Consider the following 27,430-nt stretch of genomic DNA (forward strand, 5'->3'; position numbering starts at 1 on the left):
ACCTCCAGATCCACAACAGTGTTCCTCAACGCCACCTTGGCCACAGAGTCCACCCTCTCATTGCCCACCACCCCCACATGGGCAGGAACCCAAACAAAACAAACCTCACAGCCACAAGCCCAAAGATCATGCAGCATTACCTTGGCAGAAATCACCAGGTCTGACCTAGAGCCAGAGCCTGACCATGACAGAGCCTCCAAGGCAGCAGCTGAGTCAGAGCAGAAAACAGCACGCTCCAGGACACGCTCCTCCACCCAACGCAAGGCACAGAAGATAGCCACCAACTCAGCCGTGAACACAGAACAATGGTCCCAGAGCTGACAACCAAAGCTGAAGCACAGGTGCGGGACCATCAAACCCACCGCCACCCAACCACTATCAGGATCCTTAGAGCCGTCCGTATACAGCTGCAAATGAGGGCCCCACTCCAACCCCAAAAATCATGAAAAGCACCAGCCACCCCACCATCATGGCATCACCCCAAAAAGGTAAAATCCACCTCCGGTATAGGCAGAAGCCAGGGCGGAACATCAGAACAGACCGGGAGCAAACAGACAGGCCAACTTAGGAAGCCCAAGGCGTCCGCTCTGTCCCGCAACCGGGCAGAAAATCCACCCCCAACCGACCCTGCCCTCCAAACTCCCAATGCTGGTCCAACAGGCCCGATGCAGAAGAAGCATCACCCGTACCCCTGACCCTCAACGGGTACCGGAGTCCTTGACTCAACGAAACTCTGCTTCTACTTATCCATATCAACCCTCTATATAGCTTCATACAGTCACAACTCCCCTAGTGGTCTTTATGTAACAACACGATATGAACACAGCTGATATGTTTGATTTAGTGATTAATCCTTTCTGTAGACTCTAATGCCGGCTAGGGAGAAATTTCACACTACCTAGTCTCTTTTGAAATAATAAAGTGTATTTAATGTAAGTTTGTAGATTGGTCAGTAATTTGACACACTTACATAATTTTCTGGTGATAAATTAATTTAAAAAACAAAAAATGCGAGGAGCTGTTTGAGAGCCGAAAAAGCCGGTTCATTTGTACATTTTTTCACTTTATATACAGGAGGAGGCAGAGGTGTGGACTCAAATCACATGACTTGGACTCAAGTCAGACTCAAGTCATTAGTTTAATGACTTGAGTCTGACTTGATAAAATCTTTAAAGACTTATGACTTGACTTGAACGCCAATGACTTGTGACTTGAATCGACTTGCATCTGTTGACTTGATGATGACTTGAGCATATTTGATATTTTAGAACAAAGTGGCACGACATGGACAACAATCATAAATCATTCTTCGTTCTGGGTTTGGTTTACTGCTAAATGCAGCAGCACTTTGTTTATGATCAGTTTCAGTTGTACTTTCTGCTTGTTTGAGCTAACAAATGAAGCTTTAAGAAGATTTATTTCTGGAATTTATTTATTATCATTGTCATTAAATTGAAGTTGGACAGATGACTTGATTATGACTTGAAAATTCAAAGTTAAGAACTTGGACTTGACTTGGACTTCTACATCATTGACTTTGAACTCGATTTGGACTTGGTTGTCTTTGACTTGGACTTGACACGAGAGTTGACTGGAAAGACTTGTGACTTACTTGTGACTTGCAAAGCAGTGACTTGGTCACACCTCTGGAGGAGGCGACGCGAGTCTCTACAACGTGACGATGAGAGACTAAAACGCTGCAGTGAGTGTATGCAAATATAACTGTTCACCCATGCCTGCATGCTGGAAATGAAACTGTAGATAAACAAACATTCTGGTGTGTTTTCATGTGTACGGGACCCCAATAGTAGATGTGTACGCTACAAACATCTATAATAATTGTACAAAATTTAATTGACTACTTTTTTATGTGCCAATGAAGTGGGGTTGTGCATTGTTATGTAGCCTGGATAGCAATCCTATATACGTGAATATATATTCCGGCCTCGACTCATAGACCCATAGTCGTTGGACGGAATCCACGGTTGTCTTTTGAACTGTCTAATGGACAGTGCGAGGACCAGTCAGAACAATAAAAATCATGATTTTAATCGCTACGGAAATCAGTCAAGGAGGCAGTCCACCATACACTGTAGAGGAAGAAGAAGCAAATGCATCATTTGTAGAAATAAAGGATTTAACTACCTCATCTGCACATGCATCAAAGAAAAGCCAAGTGTGAATCGTCCAAAGTTGGCGCCATTCCTGAGGCTGGTCTTAGTAATTTTTCTCCGTCATAGCTCTGGTTATAAGACCGCCCAACAGCTCTCTACAATTGTGATTGACTTAACGATTCAGGCCAATGGTAGACTTGCTGAGGGAATATGGTGCGTGGTTAGACAGACCTGCAGAGCAACATCTTTTGCTTCTGCTGGGGTTGGTCTAGATCTATATGGTAGAGGTTTTGTGCACTGGTTAAATTAAAATGTCAATAAACTCTATCTATGTTTCATACAGCAAATATAAACAAAAAAACTTTTTTTAATGAAAATTGAAGAGGATTCAATCTAAGGTCATCTTTAATGAAGGTATAAAGACAAAAACTGTTCATTATATGGGTCATTAATGAACAGAAACTCAAAACTAGATTATCTGAACAGGTGAATAGAGAATTTCTTTAATTTGGTAAGCAGGTGGCCTGATGCAATAATTTATTTTCAGATGTCTTTTTTTTATTTACAAACATGCTGAGGCGTCATCATAATGCACAGGTATGTCACTGACTCAGTTCTGTCTTTAAATGAAAAGACAGTGGTGTGCTGGTTCAATTTAAAGATTTCCAGCAGCTCTAAAAGGGATTCAACCATTATTCATGTCATTCATTTGTACTTTTCATGCTGTGACATGTATAAAAAGATCTATTTTAAGGTTATTTCATGCCCCATTAGTCACAAACCAGCCATGGGCCATTCTTTGTGGACCCCCGAAGGGTCCGATGCACAAATGAAAATTTTAGATCTAAGCCTGGCACATTATTAGGCCTTAAAAGCTTGTATCTTTAAAGATGAAACCATAAGGAAAAGAAATGCTTCTCCAACTCTCCAAAGGCTGCACATGGAGATGTTACTCACAACATAAGAAAATTCAAGGAGTCTTACCTCACCAGCTGTTATTTTTTTCATCATATGCTGAGATGTCATCGTCATTTCACTGTCGGAACACCATTCATCATCACAGATGGAGGATGAGCTGTCTGCACCAGAAGAAGGTGGATTAATGATATTGCAGTGTTATTAATAGCTTCTTCCCATCTGGTGCCATATTACTCACAGAGGAGTTGCAAAATGGGCCAACCCAGGTGTGAATTCAGATCAAATGTCCGTGTGCTCTTGAGCCCAGCATCTCATGAGAAAGGTGTAAAGCACCGTGTGTGTTAAATTAAACCCAATCAGAGAAATGTAATAATGCAGCCATGATTAAAGAGGAACAAAAACTCTTGACATTTTTCTGTGAGTGTTCGTCTGATGGCTGCAGAGCTGGTTGCAGTTATATAAATAAGAAAGGCAAAGAAAGAGGAGAAAAGAGAAAGCAAAATATGATTAATGGTGTTGTTAAGTGTAGTTTTTGTATCAATTGTGGAATAATTTACCTGGTTGACAAGTTATTATTGTTTTGTCCTAATTAGGCTGCATTTTAATGGTTTTTCACGTTCTTGTGACATGCCAGTCATTTAGATAAAAAACGTACTGAGTGATTGTTGACTCGTTCGAGCCGGTTCAAAGGCAGGCATCATGTATTTTATTGGTTGAGATGAGGGGAAGAGCAGTCCTGTCACGTGGTTTTGCTGTCTTGCCTCCAGACTTATCTTCCAATCCAATCCAATCCAATTTTATTTATAAAGCGCATTCACAAGGCATTACAACAAACAAGGTGCTGTACACTAAAAATGTTGGTTAATTAAACAGGCGTTATATAAACATGTTGAACACAGATAAAAGATAAAAAGGAAATACAACAAAATTCCCAAAAATAACAGCTAAAAATCATTAAGACACAGGGTGAAGTAAAAATAGGAAAAAAACATTTTACAAAGAACCTCAATAATACGGAAGTCGATAATTGTGGAGTCCATTTTTAAACAGTGCAGATGTGAGTGAGGTTCATAATTATGTTGTATAAGCTAGGTTGAAGTAGTGAGTTTTCAGGCGTGATTTAAAAATGCTAGCTGTTGGTGCTAGCCTCACTAGCAGTGGTAATGCGTTCCACAGCTTCGGTGCACAGACAGAGAAAGCCCTTTCTCCACGGCTTTTTAAACGTGCATTGGGAACAGCTAGGAGGAGCTTATCTTCAGACCTGAGAGCACACGGCAGGTTGTAGTAATGGACAAGTTCACACAGATATGGAGGAGCTTGATGGTTCAAGGATTTGTAAGTGAGAAGCATAATTTTGAAGTTTATCCTGAACTGCATGGGCAACCAGTGGAGAGATTTCAGAATTGGAGAAATGTGTTGTCTTCTGTCAGCTCCAGAAGCTGACAGAAGACAACACATCTTCCTCGTGATGTTTTACCATTTGCACCAGTTACAACCATTAAAGCCTAATTTTACACCTTCAGGTGAGTCTGTGTTATTTGCCAACCTGATTACAACACCAATGTGTCACAGATTGTTGTCCTTGACAGTTAATTATATAACTTATTTATATCACTCACAAACCTGTTGAGAACTAAGATTAAACAGCTTTCCAGGCAAGCAGCTGCTGCCCTTCTAGTGTTTCTGGGGAATAGAAAACATTATAACAATTTATTGCAATGCTTTGTCCTGACAAATGAGGATGTGTGGACCTTTCTACTATGCCCACCTGCTGTCAGCCAGGTGTGTGCTTGTGTAATCACAACAATGAGAACAATACAACCAACCTCCCAGTAAATGTGTCAGTGACAATAAGAAACATGTTGGACACCATGAAGAGTGTTTCTGTGCAAAGGTAATGAATGTTCTTGGTCTTCCCGATTGCAGATCCTCTCTGCCTCGGTTTAGAGTAATAAAGTTTACATCCAATAGTACTGATAAGCTAATGGCTAGTTTGTGAGCAGCCAAGGTCACTGTACATTTATGCTGTATTAAAACTCAGCTCCATAGTGAGCTCTAACAAGTATGGACTTGGGTATTTTAAACACATAACCTAAGGCTGTGGTTGGCACTAAATGCACTATAAATTATTACAGTGAGCTTAGTGGGACTCAGCTCTAATTTTCTAAATTCAACATGGTTCAGGTGTTTTTTAATGAAACACTTGTAAGGTTATTTGAATGGATTTTTTTTTACTTTTTGTTTTCACTATTTACAGTGAAAATCTCCAGCTGCAGAACAGTTTTGCACTCCCACTGTGCCAAGTCATCAAGTCTAGCAGAAACTTCTTAAAACCTCACCCACAATAACTCTAAAATATAAATGGCCTGTATTTGATATAGTGCCTTATAGCGGTCTATGACCCCCCCAAGGTGATTTACAGTTTAAGCAGTCATCCACCCAAGTGCACACACATTCACACACTGGTGGAGCTACAATGTGAGCTGACAGATGTGAGGCTGACGTACACAAGCGCCATTGGTGCCTCTGACCACCACCAGCAGGAAAGGTGGGTCAAGTGCCTTGCCTTAGGACACAACAGCAGCATTCTGTGCCAGGGGCTGGGATGATTGACCTAACTATTTGGGCCAATGGCTCTTGTCCAATAACTGCTCAAGTTTAAAGATGTGGAACTCTGAAGAACGATTTTTAATCATTATTTCTGATTATAATTAGTCATTCTGAGTTTTTAATGCAGGCTGAACATGAAAATAGTCTCCTACACCTCTCCTGCATGAGCTTCTGATAGAAAATAGATGGTAAAACTATAGGATTAGAAAAGCCTGACAGATCTGTCACTTAACATTCATGGACTCACCTATCTTGACTCGTGACGGGGAAGGCTGTTGTTGATTAAGCGTATAGGAAACAATAGAGAATGTCCCAATTAATAAAAGCTAACCGTTAGCGTTAGCATTAGCATTAGCAATTCCACTAGGTAGAAAAAACTCCTCCAGGCTTGCGTTATTTGAGGAGATAAAGCACCCATGTTGCAGAGCAAACAGTTAGTGAAGGAGTCATGCTGCTGTTATCCAATCCGAGGTGAGATGTCCAAATATCAGGGAATAAGATTCTAAATCCTGCTCTCTGCTGCCACTCTGCTGCAGCAGACTTGTCCATGTTGATCTAAGCAATTCTGGATTTTTTTTGGCACAAGTACAGCTTGCAAGACATCCCTTCCTACCAGAGACCACTGCAAATGTATTGAACAAACAAGTTTCTCACATCTTTAAAGATTGATTGAAAGACCCAAATGGGTTGAAATATTTCATTAAGAGTTCTAAATCTCAATGGCAGTGGTGTTTAAATTCTTCCCTTTTTCAGGTTTTTTTCCAGCTCACAGATTCAGTGACTGAACTATTTGCATAGCAAGTCCTCAGGTTCTGCAAAACCCATCAAATGATCCATTTCTCAAACCAGATGTGTTGGGATGGAGAGACATCCCAAACATGTAAGATTTCTGCTCTTTAAACCAGGTTAGGTTCACTGCTCCACAGAAATGACATAGCAGTTATAATGAAAATATTCCAGTTTGAGTGGGTGGTGTTTGCTCTGTTTCAGGTTCCGAGGGGAGGTAAAGGTGTTCCAGAAGAAAGTGAGGAGGAGCAGCTGTGGAGAGTAGGATCAGCTTGGAGGATCTAGTCGGCTTTGTATAAAGCAAAGGTTATCAAACAGTTCCTCAGAGACTGCTGGTTGCGACCTTCAAAACAAAAGATGGAGCATGCACAAGTCAAACCCGCCAGAAACTATCCTTGTCAATCTTTTGATTGTAAGTTATACAGTTATGATAATAATAACAACAACAACAACAACAACAATAATAATAATAATAATAATAATAATAATAATAATGATAATAACGATAATAAATAAATTAATAAATTGTTATAAAATAATAATCATCATCATATAAATTTGGACCTTCACTGAAAAACAAGCCAGCTGGCATGCAATCATATGTATCATTAAATTTCAACTTTTAATGTCACAGTCTTTATTAAAACTTTTGAACAATACAGCTCCAGAGTTTCAGCCATGCCACCATTCTTATGTTAATCTTTCATTTGTCACCATAATTAAAAAGCATAATCAACCATACTTTGTATTTTGCCATTCAGAACAGTTAAAAACACAATCCAGCAGCAGTTTATTGGTCAGTGGCAGTACAATGGTTATCTTATGTGGCATTTTAATGGTATTTAGCTGGCATTACCAGTCCATGAAACTCATTATAAATATATCTCTTTACTCTTTACTGTGCCCTTCCACGTTAATGAAGTTTTACATTTTTGTGAATATTTAGTTTAAAATGGTTCTTGTGGTTTTTGCAGAAAATGTCTGGAGCGAAATTAATAATAAGGCTGCTTTTCTATTTTGATGCACAAATATGTGTCTTAATTATTGCTTCTGACATGTTCCCCCGATGTTAGCTCAATTTTAAAAGAAAAACTAATTTCTGCTTAGTTAAAGTGATTTATGTTCCCCTTTTTTCATCCATATTCAGTGTTTGCATGGCGCTGTTTCAGCCTATCTCCTATGGCTGTGTAAATCATGCAGGGTGCAATCTTGGAATGAGATTTATCACTTTACTTATATGATGATGAAGAAGAAAATATAATTGCAGGCTTCATAAAGCACCCTGTCACTTTAGTGCAAACTAAAAACAGGGTGAACTTGAGGAGGCAATCTTATGTAACGTCTCCCTGAGACGGTGTTTTTTCTCCAGAAAATATTATAGAAAGAAGATTGGCAGCAGGTGTGGAGCAGGAACAGCAGGCAATTTGCATCCCTCCAGGAGGCAGATGTGGAGACAGCAGCATGCGGACTGCAACCTTTTTTCTCCCTGGGCGCCACTCATCCTCAGGCCAAAATGGAGTATTTCTTTGAAAGAGATGAGGCAAGGAAGGGGTGAGGAAGTGATTTCTGCCCATTGAGCATACAGCAGCGACCTGATGTTCTTTGCAGAGAAAGAAGGAAGTGCATTATGCGTGTTCTGGGATGCTGCATACGTCAGAAAACGTTGAAGATGACAGGCCAAATCTCCACAAATCGATGGATTTTATAGCCTGGCCTGCCAGACTCGTCCTCTGTTTAATTCTGCACAGAGGAAGAGTCTGGTAACCAGGGGCGGATTTAGGACTGAAGAAGATCCGGGGCTTAACACGCGCGCGAGCACACACACACACACACGTAACACTCACTAGTCTTTTCATAAAACATTCGGGGCTTGAGCCCAAGTAGCCGGGCCCAACGCCACCCCTGCTGGTAACTCACAGGCAGAGAGGCGCATGAGGTGAGGGACTAGGCAGGTCAATAATAACCAGTCTGATAAAAGATGGAAATGCCAACTGACGCTGTAGTTTTTTAGCTGTAGTAAAAAAAAGGCACCTGGCAAAGGCGCAAACATCTTTTCTTTTTTAGAAGAAAGGCTCTTAGCACTGCGATGGACTGGCTCTCTGTCCAGGGTGTACCCCGCCTGATTGCCCGTTGACCGCTGGAGATAGCCCCCCCCCATGCCCCTGCGTGGACAAAGCGGGTTCAGAAAATGGATGGATGGATGGGCTTTTAGCGCTTCTACTTGAATGTCTTTAAAACCACAACAAGTTATTTACAACAGAGGAAAGAGCCGCAGCAAACTCTGCTTCAGTCACCATGTTTATGACAAATCCTTTGTTTTTATTACAGAAGAAAGCTATGAGAATTATATTTATAAAGTAGATGCTAGAGAACATACCAATAGACTTTTTATTGAATCAAAAATTATGAAATTCAGGGATCTGGTTAATTTGAAAACTTTACCAATTATGTTCAAGGCAAAAAAGAGGTTACAGAAGTTTTTTTGTTTTGATTTCAAATGATGGAAAAAAATAGAAAGAAACCTGAGTTTAAAAGTGTCACGTTGAGGGGATGGTTAGGACCCAAAATGCAGATTACCCAGACAACAAGAGGCAGGAGTTGTTATAAAGTAAAAATCCTTTTATTGCAGGATGAACAAAAATAAATCCAAAAGGCAGCAAGCCAAAAATCCCAAAGTCCTGAGATCCTGGACACCGAAAGCTCACCTGGAGCACAAAACCTGAGAACTAGAACTAAAGCTCACATACAGCACAAAAACCTGGGACAAGACACAAAGCTCACACAGAGCACCAAAAACAACGCTGACTAACAACAATGGACCAACAAGACAATGAGACAAGACAGGGCCTATATAGACTGGGAGGAGCAATTAAGGAAACAAGCAGCAGGTGTGATGTTAGCCTAAATCAGGACAAGTGGGGGAGTACAGGGAGGTGGAGTGTACAGTCGGTAAAGACGGCTCTCCCTTGCCCTGCCTCCAACATGCCTCCATCTAAATAGGATAGATTATCCAGAGTTATCTCTGTAGTTATGCTGCTATAGGCTTAGACTGCTGGAGGATACACTGACCACTTTCCACACTCTACTGCTTTTTTCTACAGTCTGCTCTTTAACTGTATTACATTCTGCAATTTCAGCTGTTAACTTTATTTTCTCTCTAAGTGTTTTGCTCCCCAGAAGAAGCTACAACGATGTTCTGCTAAGCTGTGGTGGCCTCATGGAGGGGACCATCGTCTAGCACACTGCTGCTAACCACTAATACATTCTCCCTCTCCTGATAATAACTTTTTGTTTTCATTGACGTTGGACATGTTACTGCTAGTTTACCCATTTAATTATAGATCCACTAGGATTAATACAATAAAGTTTATCTCACCAAATAGAATATTTACTAAGACATCACAATAGAACTATAGACACATTAGTGTGTGTGTGTGTGTGTGTGTGTGTGTGTGTGTGTGTGTGTGTGTGTGTGTGTGTGTGTGTGTGTGTGTGTGTGTGTGTGTGTGTGTGTGTGTGTGTGTGTGTGTCTGCCTGCTCTGTCTTCTTGATCCCCAGTGAGTCGTGGAGGATGGCTGCTTATACTGAGCCAGGATTCTCTGGAGGTTTCTTCCTGTTAAAAGGGAGTTTTCCTCTCCACTGTCGCTGCATGCTTGCTTAGTATGAGGATTGCTGTATAGTCACTGACACTTGTCAGTGACTTGATGCAATTTGCTGGGTTCCTTATATAGGACACATTATTTCTGATTGGCTTAATGAACTGTGAATTGGAATGTTTACTGTGTGAAGTGCCTTGAGACGACTCTTGTCGTGATTTGGCGCTATATAAATAAACTTGAATTGAATTGAATTCAATTGGAGTGAGGGCTGGAGGGAAAGCAGGTGAATATAATTTTCTAAATGGGGAACAGAACCAGAGGAGGGCAGAAAAACCTAAAAACTATAAAACACAAAACTAAACCTAAAGACTGAGGGAAGGACTCTCTCTCACACACACACACACACACACACACACACACACACACACACACACACACACACACACTACACCGAGCTGAGGAAGGACACACACACACACACACACGCACACCGAGCTGGGGAAAGACACGCACACGCACACACACACACACACACACACACACTGAAATAAAAGACCTATATAAACTGAGATGGGGAGACTAAGAGACGTGAAGAGAACCAGGAGGGAGCTGGGGACAAAAAGGCTGGAGCTACAACAGAAGACACATAAATGAGACATGGACAAAAAACACATGAGGGTGCTTATGAGACACAAAATGGGAAACTAGAGAGGGATGGAGAACATGAGGAGACACATGAGGGAAGATGCAGACGCAGACCATGACAAAAAGAGTTTTTGCACGAACAACATTAAAGCAAATGTGTATTTCATTTGATGGAGTAAAATTATGGAATAATCTGGATCATGATCTGAAAAAAGTTTAACTACCGATCAATTTAAGAGACTATATAAAGAAAAAATCATAGAATCTTATGATTGATAAGTAAATATTGAATGAGTATTGAATGAGAGAATTGATAAGTTTTATTGTGATTTTGTTAACAAAGATAAGGAAGTTCTATACTTGGTTTGTGTGTAAGGCCATTCTGTAAATTATATTGTATGAAGTAGAAAGGGGTAGGTCATACAAGACTTGTTCTTCCTCTCCCTTTATTTCACTTAGGAGACTGTTGATGATTGTATTTTGCATGAATGATGAATGAAACTGCAGAGTGAGAAAATAAATGAACAATTAACAATGACAAACTCGGTGTTATGGTGAGTTATGTATGCTACTCAATGCTGATTGGCTTGGTTAGAATTCTGGGGGGATGGGGTTATTTGAATAGGAGAGTTCCCAGACCCTTTCTCTGTGCAGAATTAAACAGAGGAAGAGTCTGGCAGGCCAGGCTATGGATTTTAGCTTCAAAACATGTCCGGTAAATTGGGTACCTGGACATGTGAGGCCACTTTGGCAGCTTGGCCTTTGTAAGCTTCATTTGACTTTTTGTTCCACCAGTTTCTACTAATCAGCCAGGCTTTTAGAAGGGTTTGTGTGACATTGGAACCCTAACTTAAATAGGAAGCTGCACACTACTGAGAGTTTTTGTGCAGAGAAAAATAAAGCAAACTTGGAGTGATTTTTCCTTCAGAAATGTCTTTGCTTTGAATTGAAGCTATTCCATAAACATTCAGTTGTAGTTTGGCACAGAAACGCTGCAAGAAGAAGAAATGCACAGCTTAGCAAAATCAAGCTTTTGACTTGAAATTGGAAGGTTTTTTTTTGGGACAGCATATGCCGTGAAGAGAAAAAAAAACGATGCAACTTCCTGTAAAGCTGCAAATTTGAATAGGCTGTGCCGCATTTCATCATTACATGTGCACTTGGAAAGATTTGCTCTATTCACGCAGCTTGATGCGCATCAAAAGAACTCATTAACTGGAAGGACCCAAAGTGAAAGGCGGCAAGTTTGTGTCTGCAGGGAGGAAGGGGTTGGTGTGTTTGCATGTATATTGCATGTATAAGGAAGTGCCCTGACTCCCTCCTCACCCTCTACTACCAGAGCTCTCCCGACCCTCAAAGCGCCTGGACCCGCTGTATGCCTCTGTGCTTCAGCTCTAACCAGCCGCCTCTCTGCTATGGTCATCTTCTTTTTGCGCGACTCGAATTTCAGCACCACAGACAGCTCCAGCCTCGGCACCACCTCCGCGACGCCCCGGAGCCCCGATGGGCTGAGCCGGACCGGACACACGGCGGTGGCTGTGTGCCTCGGCTTCATTTTAGTGGCGGGCATCCTCAACAACGCGCTCACGCTGCTCGTGTTCGCCAAGTTCCGGTGCCTGTGGACGCCCATCAACCTGATCCTGCTGAACATCAGCCTGAGCGACGTCCTGGTGTGCGTGTTCGGCACGCCGTTCAGCTTCGCTGCCAGTCTGTGCGGAAGGTGGCTCATCGGAGAGCTCGGCTGTAAGTGGTACGGGTTCGCCAACTCGCTCTTTGGTGAGTGACCAGAAAAATAAATCAATGAAACTTTTAAGGAACAAAAACATAGTTGTTTCCTACTCACTACTTCTCTCATAATATCAGAAAGTTTGGTGATGATTTAATCCTAATTAATTGCAATCAGTTAAGTTTAATTCAGGTTCGATATTAAACTAAAACAAAATGACATTAATCGTTAACTGCAGTCTAGATGATGTACTGTGAATACATACAGTGAGTACAGAAAATATTCAGACCCCTGTCAATGTTTCACTCTGTTACAGCCATTTGCTAAAATCAATTAAATTAATGGTTTTCCTCATTAATGTAAACACAGCACCTCTTACTGACAGAGCAAGACATAACTTTAGAAATGTATTCAGATTTATTAAAAAAGAAATACTGAAATATCACGTTTTACTTAAGGAGACAAGCGGCTCTGAGTGCCAACCAGGTGACTGCATGAATGGACCATATCACAAAGTATTCAGACCCTTTGCTCAGTGTAGGAGAAGCACCCTTTGGAGCTAATGCAGCTTCTTGGTAAAGATGCAACAAGTGTCATACACCTGGATTTGGGGATCATCTGCCATTCCTCCCTGCAGATCCTCTCCAGTTCTGTCAGGTTGGATGGTGAACGTTGGAGGACAACCAAGTTTAGGTCTCTCCAGAGATGCTTAATTGGGTTTAAGTCAGAGTTGAGTCAGAGTTTCTGTGAAGCCACTCCTTCATTATTTTAGCCGTGTGCTTAGGGTCGTTGTCATGTTAGAAGGTAAACCTTTGGCCCAGTCTGAGGTCCTGAACACTCTGGAGAAGGTTCTTGTCCAGGATTTCCCTGAACTTGGCCACATTCATTGTTCCCTCGATTGCAACCAATCGTCCTGTCCCTGCAGCCGAAAAACAACTCCACAGCATGATGCTGCCACCACCATGCTTCACTGTGGGGACTGTTTTGGACAAGTGATGAGCAGTGCCTGGTTTTCTCCACACATACTGCCTAGAATTAAGGCCAGAAAGTTCTATCTTGGTCTCATCATACCAGCAAATCTTATTTCTCACCATCTCTGAGTCCTTAGGTGTCTTCTAGCAAACATCATGCAGACTTTCATGTGTCTTGCACTGAGGAGAGGCTTCCAACGGGCCACTCTGCCATAAAGCCCTGACTGGTGAAGGACTGCAGTAATGGTTGTCTTTCTACAACCTTCTCCCTTCTCCTGACTGCATCTCTGGAGCTCAGCCACAGTGGTCTTTGGGTTCTTCTTTGTCATTCTCACCAAGACCCTTCTCCCCCAGTAGCTCAGTTTGGCCGGACAGCCTACTCTAGGAAGGGTTCTGGTCATACCAAACATCTTCCATGTAAGGATTATGGAGGCTACTGTGCTCTGAGGAACCTTAAGTGCAGCAGAGATGTTTTTGTAACCATGGCCAGATCTGTGCCTCGCCACAATTCTGTCTCTTAGCTATCAGGCAGCTCCTTTGACCTCGTGACTCTCATTTGCTCTGACATGCATTGTGAGCTGTAATGTCTTATATAGACAGGTGTGTGGCTTTCCTAATCAAGCCCAATCAGTATAATCAAACACAGCTGGACTCCAGTAAAGGTGTAGGACCATCTCAAGGATGATCAGAAGAAATAGAAAGCACCTGAGTTAAACGAGCGCCACAGCAAAGGGTCTGAATACTTAGAACCATGTCATATTTCAGTTTGTCTTTTTTAATAAATCTGCAGAAGTTTCTAAAAGTCTGTGTTTTTCTGTCAGTAAGGGGTGCTGTGTGTACATGAAGGAGGAAAAAATGGATTTAATTGATTTCAGCAAATGGCTGCAACATAACAAAGAGTGAAAAATTGACAGGGGTCTGAATACTTTTTGTACCCACTGCATTTTCACATGTTCATGTGCATTGCAATTTCAAACAAACCAACAAAAAACATTTATAAGTGATCTCACAAGTGAGTGTATGTGACTTATTTGGTTTGTTTTTATTTTATTTCCTTCTCTGTGACCTTGTTTGTTTATTTGTTTATTTATTCCTTCAAACATGACACAGTTTTAACAGATGTTCATAATTATTACCTATGTGGTATTTTCTGCTTCCCAAGGCATCGTGTCCCTGGTGTCCCTGTCAGTCCTGTCCTACGAGCGCTACAACACCGTGCTGCATTCCTCACAGGTGGATGTCTCCGATTTCAGGAAGGCTTGGCTCTGTGTCGGGGGCACTTGGCTCTATTCGCTCCTGTGGACGCTGCCGCCCTTCCTGGGCTGGAGCAGCTATGGCCCGGAGGGTCCCGGTACCACTTGCTCTGTCCAGTGGCACCTGCGCTCACCCACCAGCATGTCATACGTGTTGTGTCTCTTCGTCTTCTGCTTGATCCTGCCCCTTCTGCTTATGGTCTACTCCTATGGGCGGATCCTTGTCGCCATCAGGAGGGTGAGTTCATTCACTCAGCTAATGAATGGTTTGGTTTCTGCGAATCAACACGTCAAACATGAGGTGGAACTAAATTGTTTTCCCTGGTCCCAGTTACAGCCCAAAGACAAAATAATATAATCAAAACATAGTTGTCCCGCTCTTAATGCTCTGAAGCCTCCTGCCTAAAAGGAGGGAACAAGCAGAGAAAGGTAGTGATGGTCATTCATGATTGGAGGTGTAGAAGTCGTGTGATGGATAAACTGAATACCACGGTCTTCTATGCAGCTTTCACCACCCTCTGCAGAGCCTTTTTCACTGCTTCAGAGCAGCTGCCATGCCAGATGGTGACACAGGAGCACAGAACACTCTCCACTATGCAGCTCCAGTTCAGCATGTCTCAGTCTCCTGAGGAGGTATAGGCACTGGTGTGTCTTTCTAACCAGGTAGGAGGTGTTGCAGCTCCAGGTGACATCAATCAATATGTGGAGGCTCAGGAGCTGGAGGTCACTTCCAGCGCTGCCCTCTGATGTGCTGGAAAGGAAGGAGAGGGTGTCTACACTGTGAACTCATTACCAAAATTCAAAAAAGTTATTTTCTTTTAATATTTTTAACAATGTAGTATTATATATTTTTTAGTTTTCATTAAAGAGACAATGTGTAGTTTTTAACCATTAATTTTTTGACAAGTTTTTTTTTCATTTACTCACAATTAAAAACAAAACACAAAATAGGTTTGCAAAAATAAAAAATGAAAAAGGAACAGAAAGAAGCAAAACTTATGTTATCTGTTCCCCTTAACCAAAATAAATACAATTGACAATAAAGTTATTATAGTTAAAAAAAATGTCGGACTTTGACAAAAAATGGAGAGAAAACAAATACGCACACAAAAATGTTTTTCTTCTTATATTAATAAAAGGAGAAAACAATCAAAGCAAAACAAAACACACAAAAAAATAATAGCTAAAAAGAAACAAAGTAGAACATACAATGTGTGTTTTCCCTTTCATTCTCTCTACTTCATAAATATGTCTATCTCATGACATCTTATAAGCTAAGCATTTTATTTTTGATATGTATATTAAAGGTATATATTTTGATATTCTTGATTTGGGTACTTAACTTATTCCACATTTTGACTCCATATATTGATACACAACATTCTTTTTGATTTATGCTGTTTTGGTCTTGTGTATATTTTATTGTCTTTCAAATCATAACTACTCCATAATTTGCTGGAAGGAGCTTTTTGTCGACTTTATACATAAATTTCAAAATACTATAATCTACTAGGTCATAAAACTTTAATGTTTTTAATTTAATAAATAATTGGTTGGACAGATTTTTGTAATTGCTTCTTGTTATAATTCTTATTGCTTTTTTGTAGGATGAAAACTGAATGTGTTTAGGTTTTATATGTTAGATCCCAAATTTCAACACAGTAGTTCAAATACAATCAATGAATTGAAAAATAAATATAGGGGTTTGTCATCTAGTGACCATTTCACTTTGTGTAATATTGCGATTGATTTAGCTATTTTAGTTTTGATATTGTTTATATGTAGTTTCCAAGATAAATCCTCATCAATGATGACTCCCAAAAATTTTACTTCTTTTACTCTTTTAATACAGATTTCTTCTAATTTTATTAATGTTTTTATATTCAGCTTTCTATTTCTGAATATCATAAAATATGATTCATCAGTGTTCAGTGAAAGCTTGTTCCCATCAAACCATAATTAGATTTTTTTTCCAACTCTGAATCACTTCTATCATTTGATCAATATCGTCTCCTGAATAATAAAAAGTTGTGTCATCAACAAATGAGATACACTTTAACATATTAGATGTAGAGACACTATCATTTATATAAATAACAAATAGTTTAGGGCCTAGTACTGACCCTTGTGGTACTCCACAAGTAATATAATACAGATTGGATTTGATATTGTTCATTTGAACATGCGGTTTCCTGTCATGTAATTAACTCCTTATCCAGTTTAGGGCTGTTCCTGTTATGCCATATTTACTACGTTTTTTTAGAAGAATGTCATGATCTACTGTATCGAATGCTTTTTCTTAGGTCAGTGAAGATACAGTACTCATCAAATGGTTCTTTTTGTCAATGGCTTCCGATATTTCTTCTGTTAATTCCATTAGTGCCATTGAAGTTGAGCAATTTGGTCTAAACCCATACTGAATGTGATTTAAAATATTCTATTTGTTCAGGAATGCATCCAATCTGGTAATATATAGTTTTTATAATATTTTTGAGAATCGTGACAGAAGGGATATAGGTCGGTAGTTTGAGAAAATATGTTTATCTCCACTTTTGTGAAGTGGAATGACTTTAGCTATTTTCATTTTGGTAGGAAATATGCCAGTTGTAAATGATAAGTTGCATATAAGTAAATGGATGGATAATATTCTCTATTATATTTGTTATTATTATTATGTCTAAATCATCGCAGTCAGTTGTTCTTTTATTGATTAGTTTTTTTATTACAATTTCTCTTATTTCTTCATTAGTCCCTGGATTTAATAACATGCTATTTTTGTTATAATCTTTTCGCCTATGTTATAATTATTTCATTTTGGAATGTTGTTTGCCAAGCTTGGTACCACATTAGTGAAGAATTTATTAAATTCATTGACGATTTTGTTTGGATCGTTTATTTCAGTGTCTTCATTTAAAAAATAATTCGGAACAGTTGAAACTGATTTATTTCTTTTTGGTAACATTGTTTATTATTCCCCAAGTTGCCATTATATTGTTTTTATTTTTTTTCTAGTAGATTGCTATAATAATTTTTTTTTTGTCTTTTTATTATTGAAACTAATGTACTCTTGTTTTTCTGTGCTCAGCTTCGCTGGTTCTTTGTTTTAAAAAGCTTCTGTATAGGGCTTTTTTTTTCTTGCAGGCATTTTGCAGTTCTTTTGTCAACCATGGTTTATTCTTATTGTCTTTTTTGTAATTTTTTTTTATTTTACAGTTTTTTTTATTGACTGCACAATATTCTTATAAAAGAGCTGTAAGCCAAGTTTACATCATTTATATAGATTTCATCCCAGTTTTGTTGTTCTAGGGCTCTGTTAAATGAGTCTATCAGTCATGATTCCAACACTCTCCAACCCCCTGAAACATTACTAAATATGTTATCTATAATTGTTGAGCTTTGTACAGTAATTCTTGTGGGTTTGGTTATCAGTGGAAACAGACCAAGTAGATGCATGGAATTTACAAAGTCATTTCATAAATTGTTTGTATTTTTCAAATCAATGTTGAAGTCCCCACAGAGAAACAAATTCTTGTTACAGATTCCACTAAACATCTCCGAAATTGTATTTGCGAATGATTCAATACAGGAACCTGGTGATCTATAACTGCTGTTTATTATTATGTTTTTTGTCATCTCAGATATTATTTCAACAGTGATCATTTCCATTACATCAGCAATTGCTGTTGACATGTTATACATCACTTTGCTTTCTAGGGTGTTACATATATACAGTGATATACCACCATCTTTTTTATTTTCCCGATTCTGGTAATACATGTTACCCATTTATTTGAACATCCTCAATATCTCCTTCTTGTAACCGTGTTTCTGTAACCGCAATGACCTTAAATCTCATTTCATTTAGTGTTAAAAACTCCAATATTTTATCATAATTGCAATGCAAACTTCTACTATTGAAGTATTCACCAAGGTATAGTCACGCAATTCTTGGTCGTTATAGTATTTACATTCATTATTATGCATGCACAGATTATTGTCAAAATCCTTTCCAGGATTGTATATTTTGTATTCTTCTTGTATTCTTCTGTCCATGTGTTTTTTGAGCTTTTCTATTAATTAGTTTCTGTGACTTTGTTATGGATTTTTACTTTATTTATTCGTTTTTCCACCATTTCTCTTCCGTCTATCAGTCATTGTTTATTGAAATTTTCCAGTTCCTTCAGCTCCTTTATTATCTTAGCCTGTGACCCTTGTTCTTTAATCCATACATTCCCATTTCTTGTCCATGTTGCTATAATTATTTTCTGCTTTTTTAGCATCTGTGCTTCTCTGGCTATTGTCCCGTATTTTTTAGTTAGATGTGTGTTTATGTACACATTAGTGCCTCTTAGCTTGTTTCCTTGTGCCAATACATTGTTTCTTTGTTTTCTGCTGGTGAACCTTACTATAGTAGTTGGCTTTGCTTTTTCATTTTTCTTAGACAGAGTGTGATGTATGGAAATAGCTTCTTTTTGTATGGAAATATTGTTACTGTGTAGAAATGTTACAACTTGTTGTTCAAGTGACTCAGGTTCTTTTTCTGAGACAACTTCTGCTGAGTTTTGATTGGTAACTGCATTAGCATAGCTTCTGTGTCTGGTTTCAGTTTGCATTATTACCAAGTCTTCTCTTCTTGTACATTGTTCAAGTTCGACCACTCTTTGCTCTAAAGCTGATATCTTTTTCTCTTTCTCAGTTAACAGTACTTTGAGTTCTCTCGCCTCATCCATCAGTCTTGGTTTTATGTACTTAAGCTTGCATCACAAACATGGTTTACATTAATATGTGCATTCTATTTGTTAAAAAGGCTTTTTATTTCTTTGAGCATCATGTTTAATTGCTCTTTTTACTCTGATGCATTATTGGGTTTGTAAATTGTAGAAGTTTTCAAAAACTGCAAGTCTAAAACAATCCATAATAAATTTTGGTCTACTTCTCGAGAAAGCCATTAATCTCTGGAAATATGCATCAAAACGTAGAAAATGAATTAAATGATGTGCTTTTGTTGAAAAATATTGGCGGCTTCATGACATAGAACCATAAACGTCAGGTTTAAAATACATGAGAGAGGGCCTAAGGGTGTTTCTCAATGTCAAGTCACCTGGCCTCAAGAGGGGATGTCTTGCAAGGCCAGGCGCCTTGCTTACAAGGACACTGTCCTTCCTTGGTCAGAGAAAATGGTTAAATGGAACAGACTTGCATCACTTGACAGCGGCTTCCCTGGTGGTCACGTAACATCACGTGACACGGGAGGTAACATTATAGTTTATACATATAAGTTTCAATATAAATATGTAATGAGCCTTTTACTTTTTATATTGTGTTTATATTTGTTAACCCTCCCAGGCTCAAAATAAGTTCTGATAAAAGGATGAACAACTAAGTCCTTCAGGGATACTTCTGATTTTAAAAATGCTCATAAAATACATATGTGGAGTTACCAGGTAGGTAGGTTTAAACGTTGCAAATCTGCAACACCTGCCTCCAGAGGGTTAAATTAAATATATAAGCGAGTTAGTACCCGCTAGCCACTGAAGCTGCAACTACTAAGCAACTGACCAACCATTGATAACTTCTTTGGATCTAAAACAACCATTTCAGATATCAGCCCAGTAGCTACAATTAGTTGACTTACTTTTAAACTTGAAAGTTACCCCCAAAGTAGCTGCCGGCTTCTGATCCGCCATCCTTTTGAAAATACTGGGGTGTATTCTGGGAAATATTTGACCAAGGCTAGGCTACAAGACACCTCCCGCGTATCCTTGCTCAGCTAGCTAAGTGGCTAACAAACGGAGAATACACACCTTGGTAAAACATGAACATTGGAACACGCCTTGGCAATTCCTGATGATGTATCTCCTAGGCAACCGGAGTGGGACCAAGACATCAAGTCAAGGTTCCTTGGCATTGAGAAACACCCTAAGTCTCTGGGTGGCACCATATTAGATGTCATGTTTCCTTCTACGGGAGCCCACAAGGACCAAATATATCTACTGATTTGTAATAAGCGGTTACAAAACTTTCACCATTCATAAGTGTTGTTGTTTTACACATTTACTTCTTCGCTTGTTGCCAGTGATGAAAGGGAGTCTGATGTTCATGTCATTTTGCTGGAGGTTGCACTCCCAGGGATTTTTGACCCTAATGGCCATCCGTTGGTGAGGTTTTACTCAAACACAAAAATACTGCATGCTTGCAATGATTTAGGTATGTACTGCCCCTATCACCAGGGAAAACACACATAGTAACTTTAATAACTGCTAATGTTAATTGCTATCTGCTAATAACTCACTCAGTCCAAAAGGATTGGACACTACACATTATTGGTTTTATGTACTTATGCTTGCATCACAAACATGGTTTACATTAATATATGCATTCTATTTGTTAAAAAGACTTTGTATTTCTTTGAGCATCTTGTTTAATTGCTCTTTTTGCTCTGATGCATTATTGGGTCTATAAATTGTAGAAGTTTTTCAAAAACTTCAAGTCTAAAACAACCCATAACAAATTTTGGTTAGGATGGTCTACTTCTTGAGAAAGCCATTCCCTTTTCAACTTTAGCTCTCGTGTTCTTTTCCCTCCAGTTTTCATCTTTCTTTTCTCCCATTTTCTATCCAATAAATCATCCCCATGTCAGTGGCTGCAACAGAAATCTTAAGTTTGACAGCTCTGTTCCCGCGCATCACACTCACCTAGGTGCTCTTCTCCCTAAAATCCCCATCCTCTAAATCTCCAGACATACTTCAGCTCACTGCAAAAAGAAAAGGTAAAAAGATCTCTTGTAGCATGGGTCCAGTTGAGATGTATTGTGTTTTAGTGCAGAAGCTTTTAATTGTGAGGGTAGAACAGAAATCAGTGACGCAAAGTGGATTCTTTTTAAATGATATAGCAACACACCACATGTAGAAATCACACCTGCATGGAGTATACAGTACGGTATGATTGAAGGTGTTGCTGTGAATTGCAGCAATAAACCACCAGAGTCTGCTAAAACTTCCTGAAAAAGTTCTGCATTTAAAAAAAATCCAGAAATCAGTTCCACCTCCATAATCCTTGCTCTTATTTCCTAATTAGTCTAAACTTAGGAGACACGTTTCTCCTGCATTGTGATGCACTTTTGAAGCTATAAGTTCAGCACACACCTCTAAACTCTCACCAGGAACATGTGCAGTACAGTTGGAAATGTTGAGTTTTAAACACACATGACCCAGAACAGAACAGATATTGCATTTCTGAAACCTTTTCCTTCCAACCTGATCCATCCGCTCAGGTAAAAGCTCTGCGATTGTTTTCAGCTGTCGGGGTGCTCTTAGGCTCAGGGACTGTTTCTGAGGTTGGCTGTCAGACGTGGCTGCGCAGTGGCACAGTGGTTAGTGCTGTTGCCTTGTAGCAAGAAGGTCCTGGGTTCGCTTCCCAGCCTGGAATATTTCAGCATGGAGTTTGCATGTTCTCCCTGTGCAGCCGGGTACTCCGGCTTCCTCCCACAGTCCAAAAACATGACTGTTAGGTTAATTGGTCAGTCTAAATTGTCCTTAGGTCAAAGTCAGTTTAATTGTCACTTCTGCCAGATGTATAGGACATACAGAGAAGTGAAATTATGTTACTCTCAAACTCTCGCTAGATAGAAAATAAAAATTTAGTATAAAAACAGTAACCAAGTTCAGAGAGACTGTGGGGGAAAAGAGAGGAGAGGTGGGAGAGCCGGGAGGGAGTTTAGCTTCCTATCTGCCTGATGGATAAAGCCATCCTTCAGTCTGTTGGTCCTGGCCTTGAGACTCCGCAGTCTCCTCCCTGACGGCAGCAGCTCGAAGAGGCTTTGCATTGGGTGAGTGGGATCAGCCGCAATGCGAAGCGCCTTTTTTGTGAGGCAGGTGTTGTAAATGTCTGGTAGGGAGGGGCGAGAGACCCCAATGACCTTCTCTGTGGCTCTCACTATATGTTGGAGGGTTTTAATGCAGGAAATGTTGCAGGCTCCGAACCACACAGTGATGCCGCACGACAGGATGCTCTTGATGGTGCCTCTGTAGAAAGTGTTGAAAGCCAAATGGGGGCTGGTGCTCTTGCTCTTCTTAGTTTGCGGAGGAAGAAGAGACGCTGCTGTGATTTCCTCGCCAATACTATGGTGTTGTTCGTCCAGGAGAGATCCTCTGTAATGTGCACACCCAGGAACTTGGTCCTGCTCACTCTCTCCACAGACACACCGTTGATGGTCAGAGTCAGAGGAGCATGCTGAGGTGTGAGTGTGTGTGTGATTGTTTGTCCTGTGTGTCTCTGTGTTGCCCTGCGATGGACTGGCACTCTGTCCAGGATGTACCCCGCCTGATTGCCCGTTGACTGCTGGAGATAGGCACCAGCGCCCCCCACCCCGCAACCCTGCGTGGACTAAGCAGGTTCAGAAAATGGATGGATGGATGGATGGGCTCGCCGATATGTGTTTCTTAAGACGTTGTCAGGACTCACCAAGACCTAACATCTCCAGAAGCCACTAGTGTGTGTTTACAACCTGACAATCAATTTATCCAGCAGGACGAAGGCCGGGCAGCATTTCTGTGTTCTTTAAAATGACTCCTTCTCACTTTCCTGTGACTCTCTCATCTTTGTGGGTTTTTATATAAACCTGTCACTCATATCCTCCCAGTTGGTAATTAAAGTCTCCCAGTTGCTCTTTGCTTTGACTGGTTCCATGAATGAATCACCCAGAAACTATTCTTAGATCTAGTAAGCCATCTGTTGCTATTGGATACGCATTGTTATACAAGAATCTTTATTTTCCTTTTTTTTTTTCTCTACAAGTTGGCAAATCCAAAGAAAGGGGGATGTGCAGATCTGGATTTACACCAGTAAACTGGTGCTCAGCTGCACTAAGAGCTATTGTCTGGTTGTTGTTTTTTTATTGAAAAAATAAAAATAAAAAAATAGTCGAGGGAAGTCCATCTTGTGTGACAAACTGGTCTGTCCGGGGATGAAATTCACTTTGAATGGACTGATGAGGATGAGGCCTTTTCTTTACGACATCATTTAGATGACCTTAAAATGCTTCTGTGATCAAATGACTGTTCAAAATGAAGAGATCCAATTTTGACTGGAGCAGTATTTTATTATTCTTGAAACCAAAAACTCTAACAATGGAAAAATAAAATAAATCCACTGTGTGTCTTACAACAGTTGTCCAGAAATCACTTATGTTCTAATAAAATGGATTTTAAGAGACTACAAAGATAGTAACTTTTTTAAAGCAGGTAAAATAGGTTGAGCACGTGTAGTAAGTAAGCAGTAAGTAAAATTTATTTACATAGCACTTATCACATAGAATCACAGTGCTTCACATAGATCAAAACAAAATGAAACAAAGCATAAAATCATAATGATCTCAAAACAATTAACATCAGAAAAAATAAAGTCATACAATTATAAAATTTCATAAACAGTTGATGAGGATCGGGATGGTAATTAGACAAGCAGGAGATGACTGAGGTCCACAAATCAATACCGAGATGACGACAGTCACAACAGAAGGGATCTAGCCTTGCCGGTCAGCTTATATAACTGAGCTAAATTTAGCCCAACTTCTATGATACGTCAGCACAGGAGGAGAAAACACACAACTTATGACTTCTTCTATTGATTACCCGATGCAGCAGAGTCTGTTGAGACGTGGGCGAGTGTACCGCCAGGTTCCTCAACAATGATTATGTGGGAGTGGAGCAGAGTCTAATTAGTAAGCATGAAAAGTTCTACGCTGACATAAAAAATGGACCGACAAAGACAGGACAGGGTTTTACACTCAGGGGCTGGGTGATTAGGAGGATTGGGCACAGGTGATATTAATAAACAAGAGGAGGAGCAGGACAGGGCAGGTGAGGAAAGCCCCAACTAAGGCCTGTTAAACAAAGCTACTGAACTAAATAACTTAACACTGTAGAAATAAGACACTGGAGAACTAAAGATAATAAATGACCTATAGGAGTAATAGAACCAAAAACACTGGAAGACAGGGGAGGATGATACCCAAGGGAGAAACGAACTAGACAATCTACAATAACAGAAAACTAATGATCAGAAAAGTGACTAAGGGAAACATAAGAGAAACCTGGAGAGAACCTGGAGGGGGCTGGGGACCACAGGGAGGCACCTGAGGGAGGATGCAGACAAGGAGACGCATGAGGAACACAAGGAGACTCGAGGGAGACGCAGACCATGACAGTTTCAGAATTAAATGTTCTTTAGAAGTTTATTTTACATACCAAGTTCTGCCTGTGCTTGTTGAAAAAGAAACCCATTTTTAATAACATTCAATAATTTACAAATCTCAGGTTTCATTATTGTTATTTTCTGACCAGAAGACAGTTTGTTTTCAGCTGAGGAGAAGATTAAATATCTGTTGTCATGATTTGTTGCAGTAAAAGAAAATGTTCCTTCTGTTTGGTATCAGCACATAAATCATGATTCTGTTGCAGTCTGGATCATTTTTGGTTTCCCTTCTCATCAGGATTTGCACACATTTTATTTGAAACTTCCTTTGGATCAAACACCAATTGAGAAATTACTCTTAATTACCAGAGTATTTAATTTGGTCAGTAAATCATGAGATTTTCATGTTAAAAATAATTTTAGAAGCTAAATGTGGTTTGTGACAATCAAGATAAACCAAATCCATAAAGCTTTTATTTTGAAATATTAACGATAATCATCCAGAGTGAGTGCTTGTGTCCACTCAGATCTATAAGCAGCTCACAGACGCAATTAGGCTCATCTCATTTTTCCGCCTCCATTCTCCTGCTCGGAAGTTGATCTCAGCAGGAAATTTGAAAGGGTCTCTCGGTTTCTAAAATGCCCTTGAAAGAAGAAGGTTAGAGAATTAGTGGATGATCTCAAAAAGAGGGGAAAAAACTGTTTGTTTTGTAGAAATCTTCTTAACATAGGGCATTTCTAAATATATTGTATTAAATAAAACCTTCTAAAGTTCATCTGCCATAAGGATTGGATAAGCTTTGAGCTTTGCTGCAACAATTGTTTAATGAAGCCGATTTACCTGCACCTTTTCAATTGACTCTGGTGTAAAATGACACCTAAAACTATGATGTGGCGGTGTGATTAGCACCTTTGGGATTTTTTTTCTCTGTGTGGAAGTAAAATACCTGCTGCAAAAGTCATGTGAGGAGAAGGTGATCCAAATTTGGAAAATAAGTCAGAGCGTGCATTTGCCTGTTTTATAACCACCACTGGATGGCACTAAAGATAAAAGTGGACAAATACGCATGAATGGATCAGAGGACAAGAGGAACAAATAAACCACTGAGATGCTTCTAGAAGTGCACCAACAGCATTCTGATTCATTTCCCTGTTTTCATCCTGTCACCAGGTGGGTAAAGTCAACCTGCTGGCAGCTCAGCGCAGAGAGCAGCATATTCTGCTGATGGTGGTGTCCATGGTGTCCTGCTACATGCTGTGCTGGATGCCCTATGGCGTCATGGCCCTGATGGCCACCTTTGGGAGGGCGGGGCTGGTCTCTCCCACGGCCAGCGTGGTGCCGTCCATCCTGGCCAAGTTCAGCACAGTCATTAATCCCATTATCTACGTGTTCTTCAACAACCAGGTGACAACCAGGCTCTAGTTATACCTTCGCTGACACAAGAAATGAATCAAGTTCTGTTCTTTTAAAACTCCTGCTGACGGGAGCTGATCACGACTCACTCTGTTTTATGGCAGTTTTATCGATGCTTTGTGGCCTTCATAAAGTGCAGCGATGAGCCACCATTTGGCCAAGGAGAAGGAATTCCAGCTCTGAAAACTCAGCAGTCAGAGGCCCTCCACATTCGGAGACAAGCCTCCTCCAGCTCCTCGCAGCCTCAGCCCCCCAGCTGCAGCAGAAGCACCATCGCCTGTAGCCACCACCACCACCACGACAGCAGGAACATCCTGTGTGTCCACTACACACCTTAGAAAACACACCTAAGTCTCTTCTGTTGTTCATACCCTGAAAGTGCAACTAAAACACATTTGTTATTTATGGACCATCCCTGAAAAGGAGATGCTACATCTCAAGGGGCCCTCCAGTAACAAATAAATAAATAAATAAATAAACACGACTGTTGATACCCGACAGGTTGTTGTCACCTTTTAAATGTTTTGAATGTAAAACTGCAGCAGTGCCTGACAGTTTATGATTCCCTACTTTATTTCTACAGAGGCAGACTCTGACCTGCATAGCTGATCCGTGACCTTTTAGTGTGTTTATTCTAATTCTTCTAGCATCAGGTGTGCCAATTTAAACACATAAATGCATCTGAACACTCTGAGAGTACTGAATGTATTTGCTGCACTCATCAGGAAGTAGGAAGAAAACGAAAAGGTTTCTGGGCCATGTTCATCCAAACGTGCTGATAAATAATGAATACAGTGGTGTGAAAAACTATTTGCCCCCTTCCTGATTTCTTATTCTTTTGCATGTTTGTCACACAAAATGTTTCTGATCATCAAACACATTTAACCATTAGTCAGAGATAACACAAGAAAACACAAAATGCAGTTTTGAAATGATGGTTTTTATTATTTAGGGAGAGAACTAAATCCAAACCTACATTGCCCTTTGCTTTGCAAAGTTTGCATAAAATAAAATCATGTCTCACTATTCCCGTTTAGTTTTCTTTTTTACTTTACTGTAGTTTCAGGAAATATTAGGTTTAAACTTAGCAACGAGTGAGATCTTGGTTCACAAACAACTTTTCAGATCTAAAACAAAAGAGACATAAAACCTCTGCATAAATCAGCGTATACAGCTGTGGGACCACAAAGGGAAGCTCTC

At 39.9% G+C, this 27,430-nt stretch overlaps 1 protein-coding gene across 1 annotated transcript; it reads left to right on the forward strand.

Annotated features, from left to right (window-relative positions):
• The first annotated feature begins 11,947 nt into the window (after positions 1–11,947).
• tmtops3a (teleost multiple tissue opsin 3a) lies at positions 11,948–26,710 on the forward strand. The gene is made up of 4 exons (XM_015949320.3): positions 11,948–12,448; positions 14,532–14,860; positions 25,988–26,221; positions 26,335–26,710. Exons 1-4 carry the CDS (start codon positions 12,088–12,090, stop codon positions 26,566–26,568), a joined length of 1,158 nt encoding a protein of 385 aa, XP_015804806.3. The 5' UTR covers positions 11,948–12,087; the 3' UTR covers positions 26,569–26,710.
• Positions 26,711–27,430: the final 720 nt, after the last annotated feature.

Source organism: Nothobranchius furzeri, chromosome 1 (genome assembly GCF_043380555.1).
Source record: "Nothobranchius furzeri strain GRZ-AD chromosome 1, NfurGRZ-RIMD1, whole genome shotgun sequence".
NCBI classification, from domain to species: Eukaryota; Metazoa; Chordata; class Actinopteri; order Cyprinodontiformes; family Nothobranchiidae; genus Nothobranchius; species Nothobranchius furzeri.

Coding starts and splice junctions, on each gene's coding strand:
- tmtops3a (XM_015949320.3), top strand. CDS start 12,088: ATGGTCATCTTCTTTTTGCGCGACTCGAATTTCAGCACCACAGACAGC. Junction 14,861..25,987: donor TCCTTGTCGCCATCAGGAGG/GTGAGTTCATTC, acceptor TCCTGTCACCAG/GTGGGTAAAGTCAACCTGCT. Junction 26,222..26,334: donor ACGTGTTCTTCAACAACCAG/GTGACAACCAGG, acceptor GTTTTATGGCAG/TTTTATCGATGCTTTGTGGC.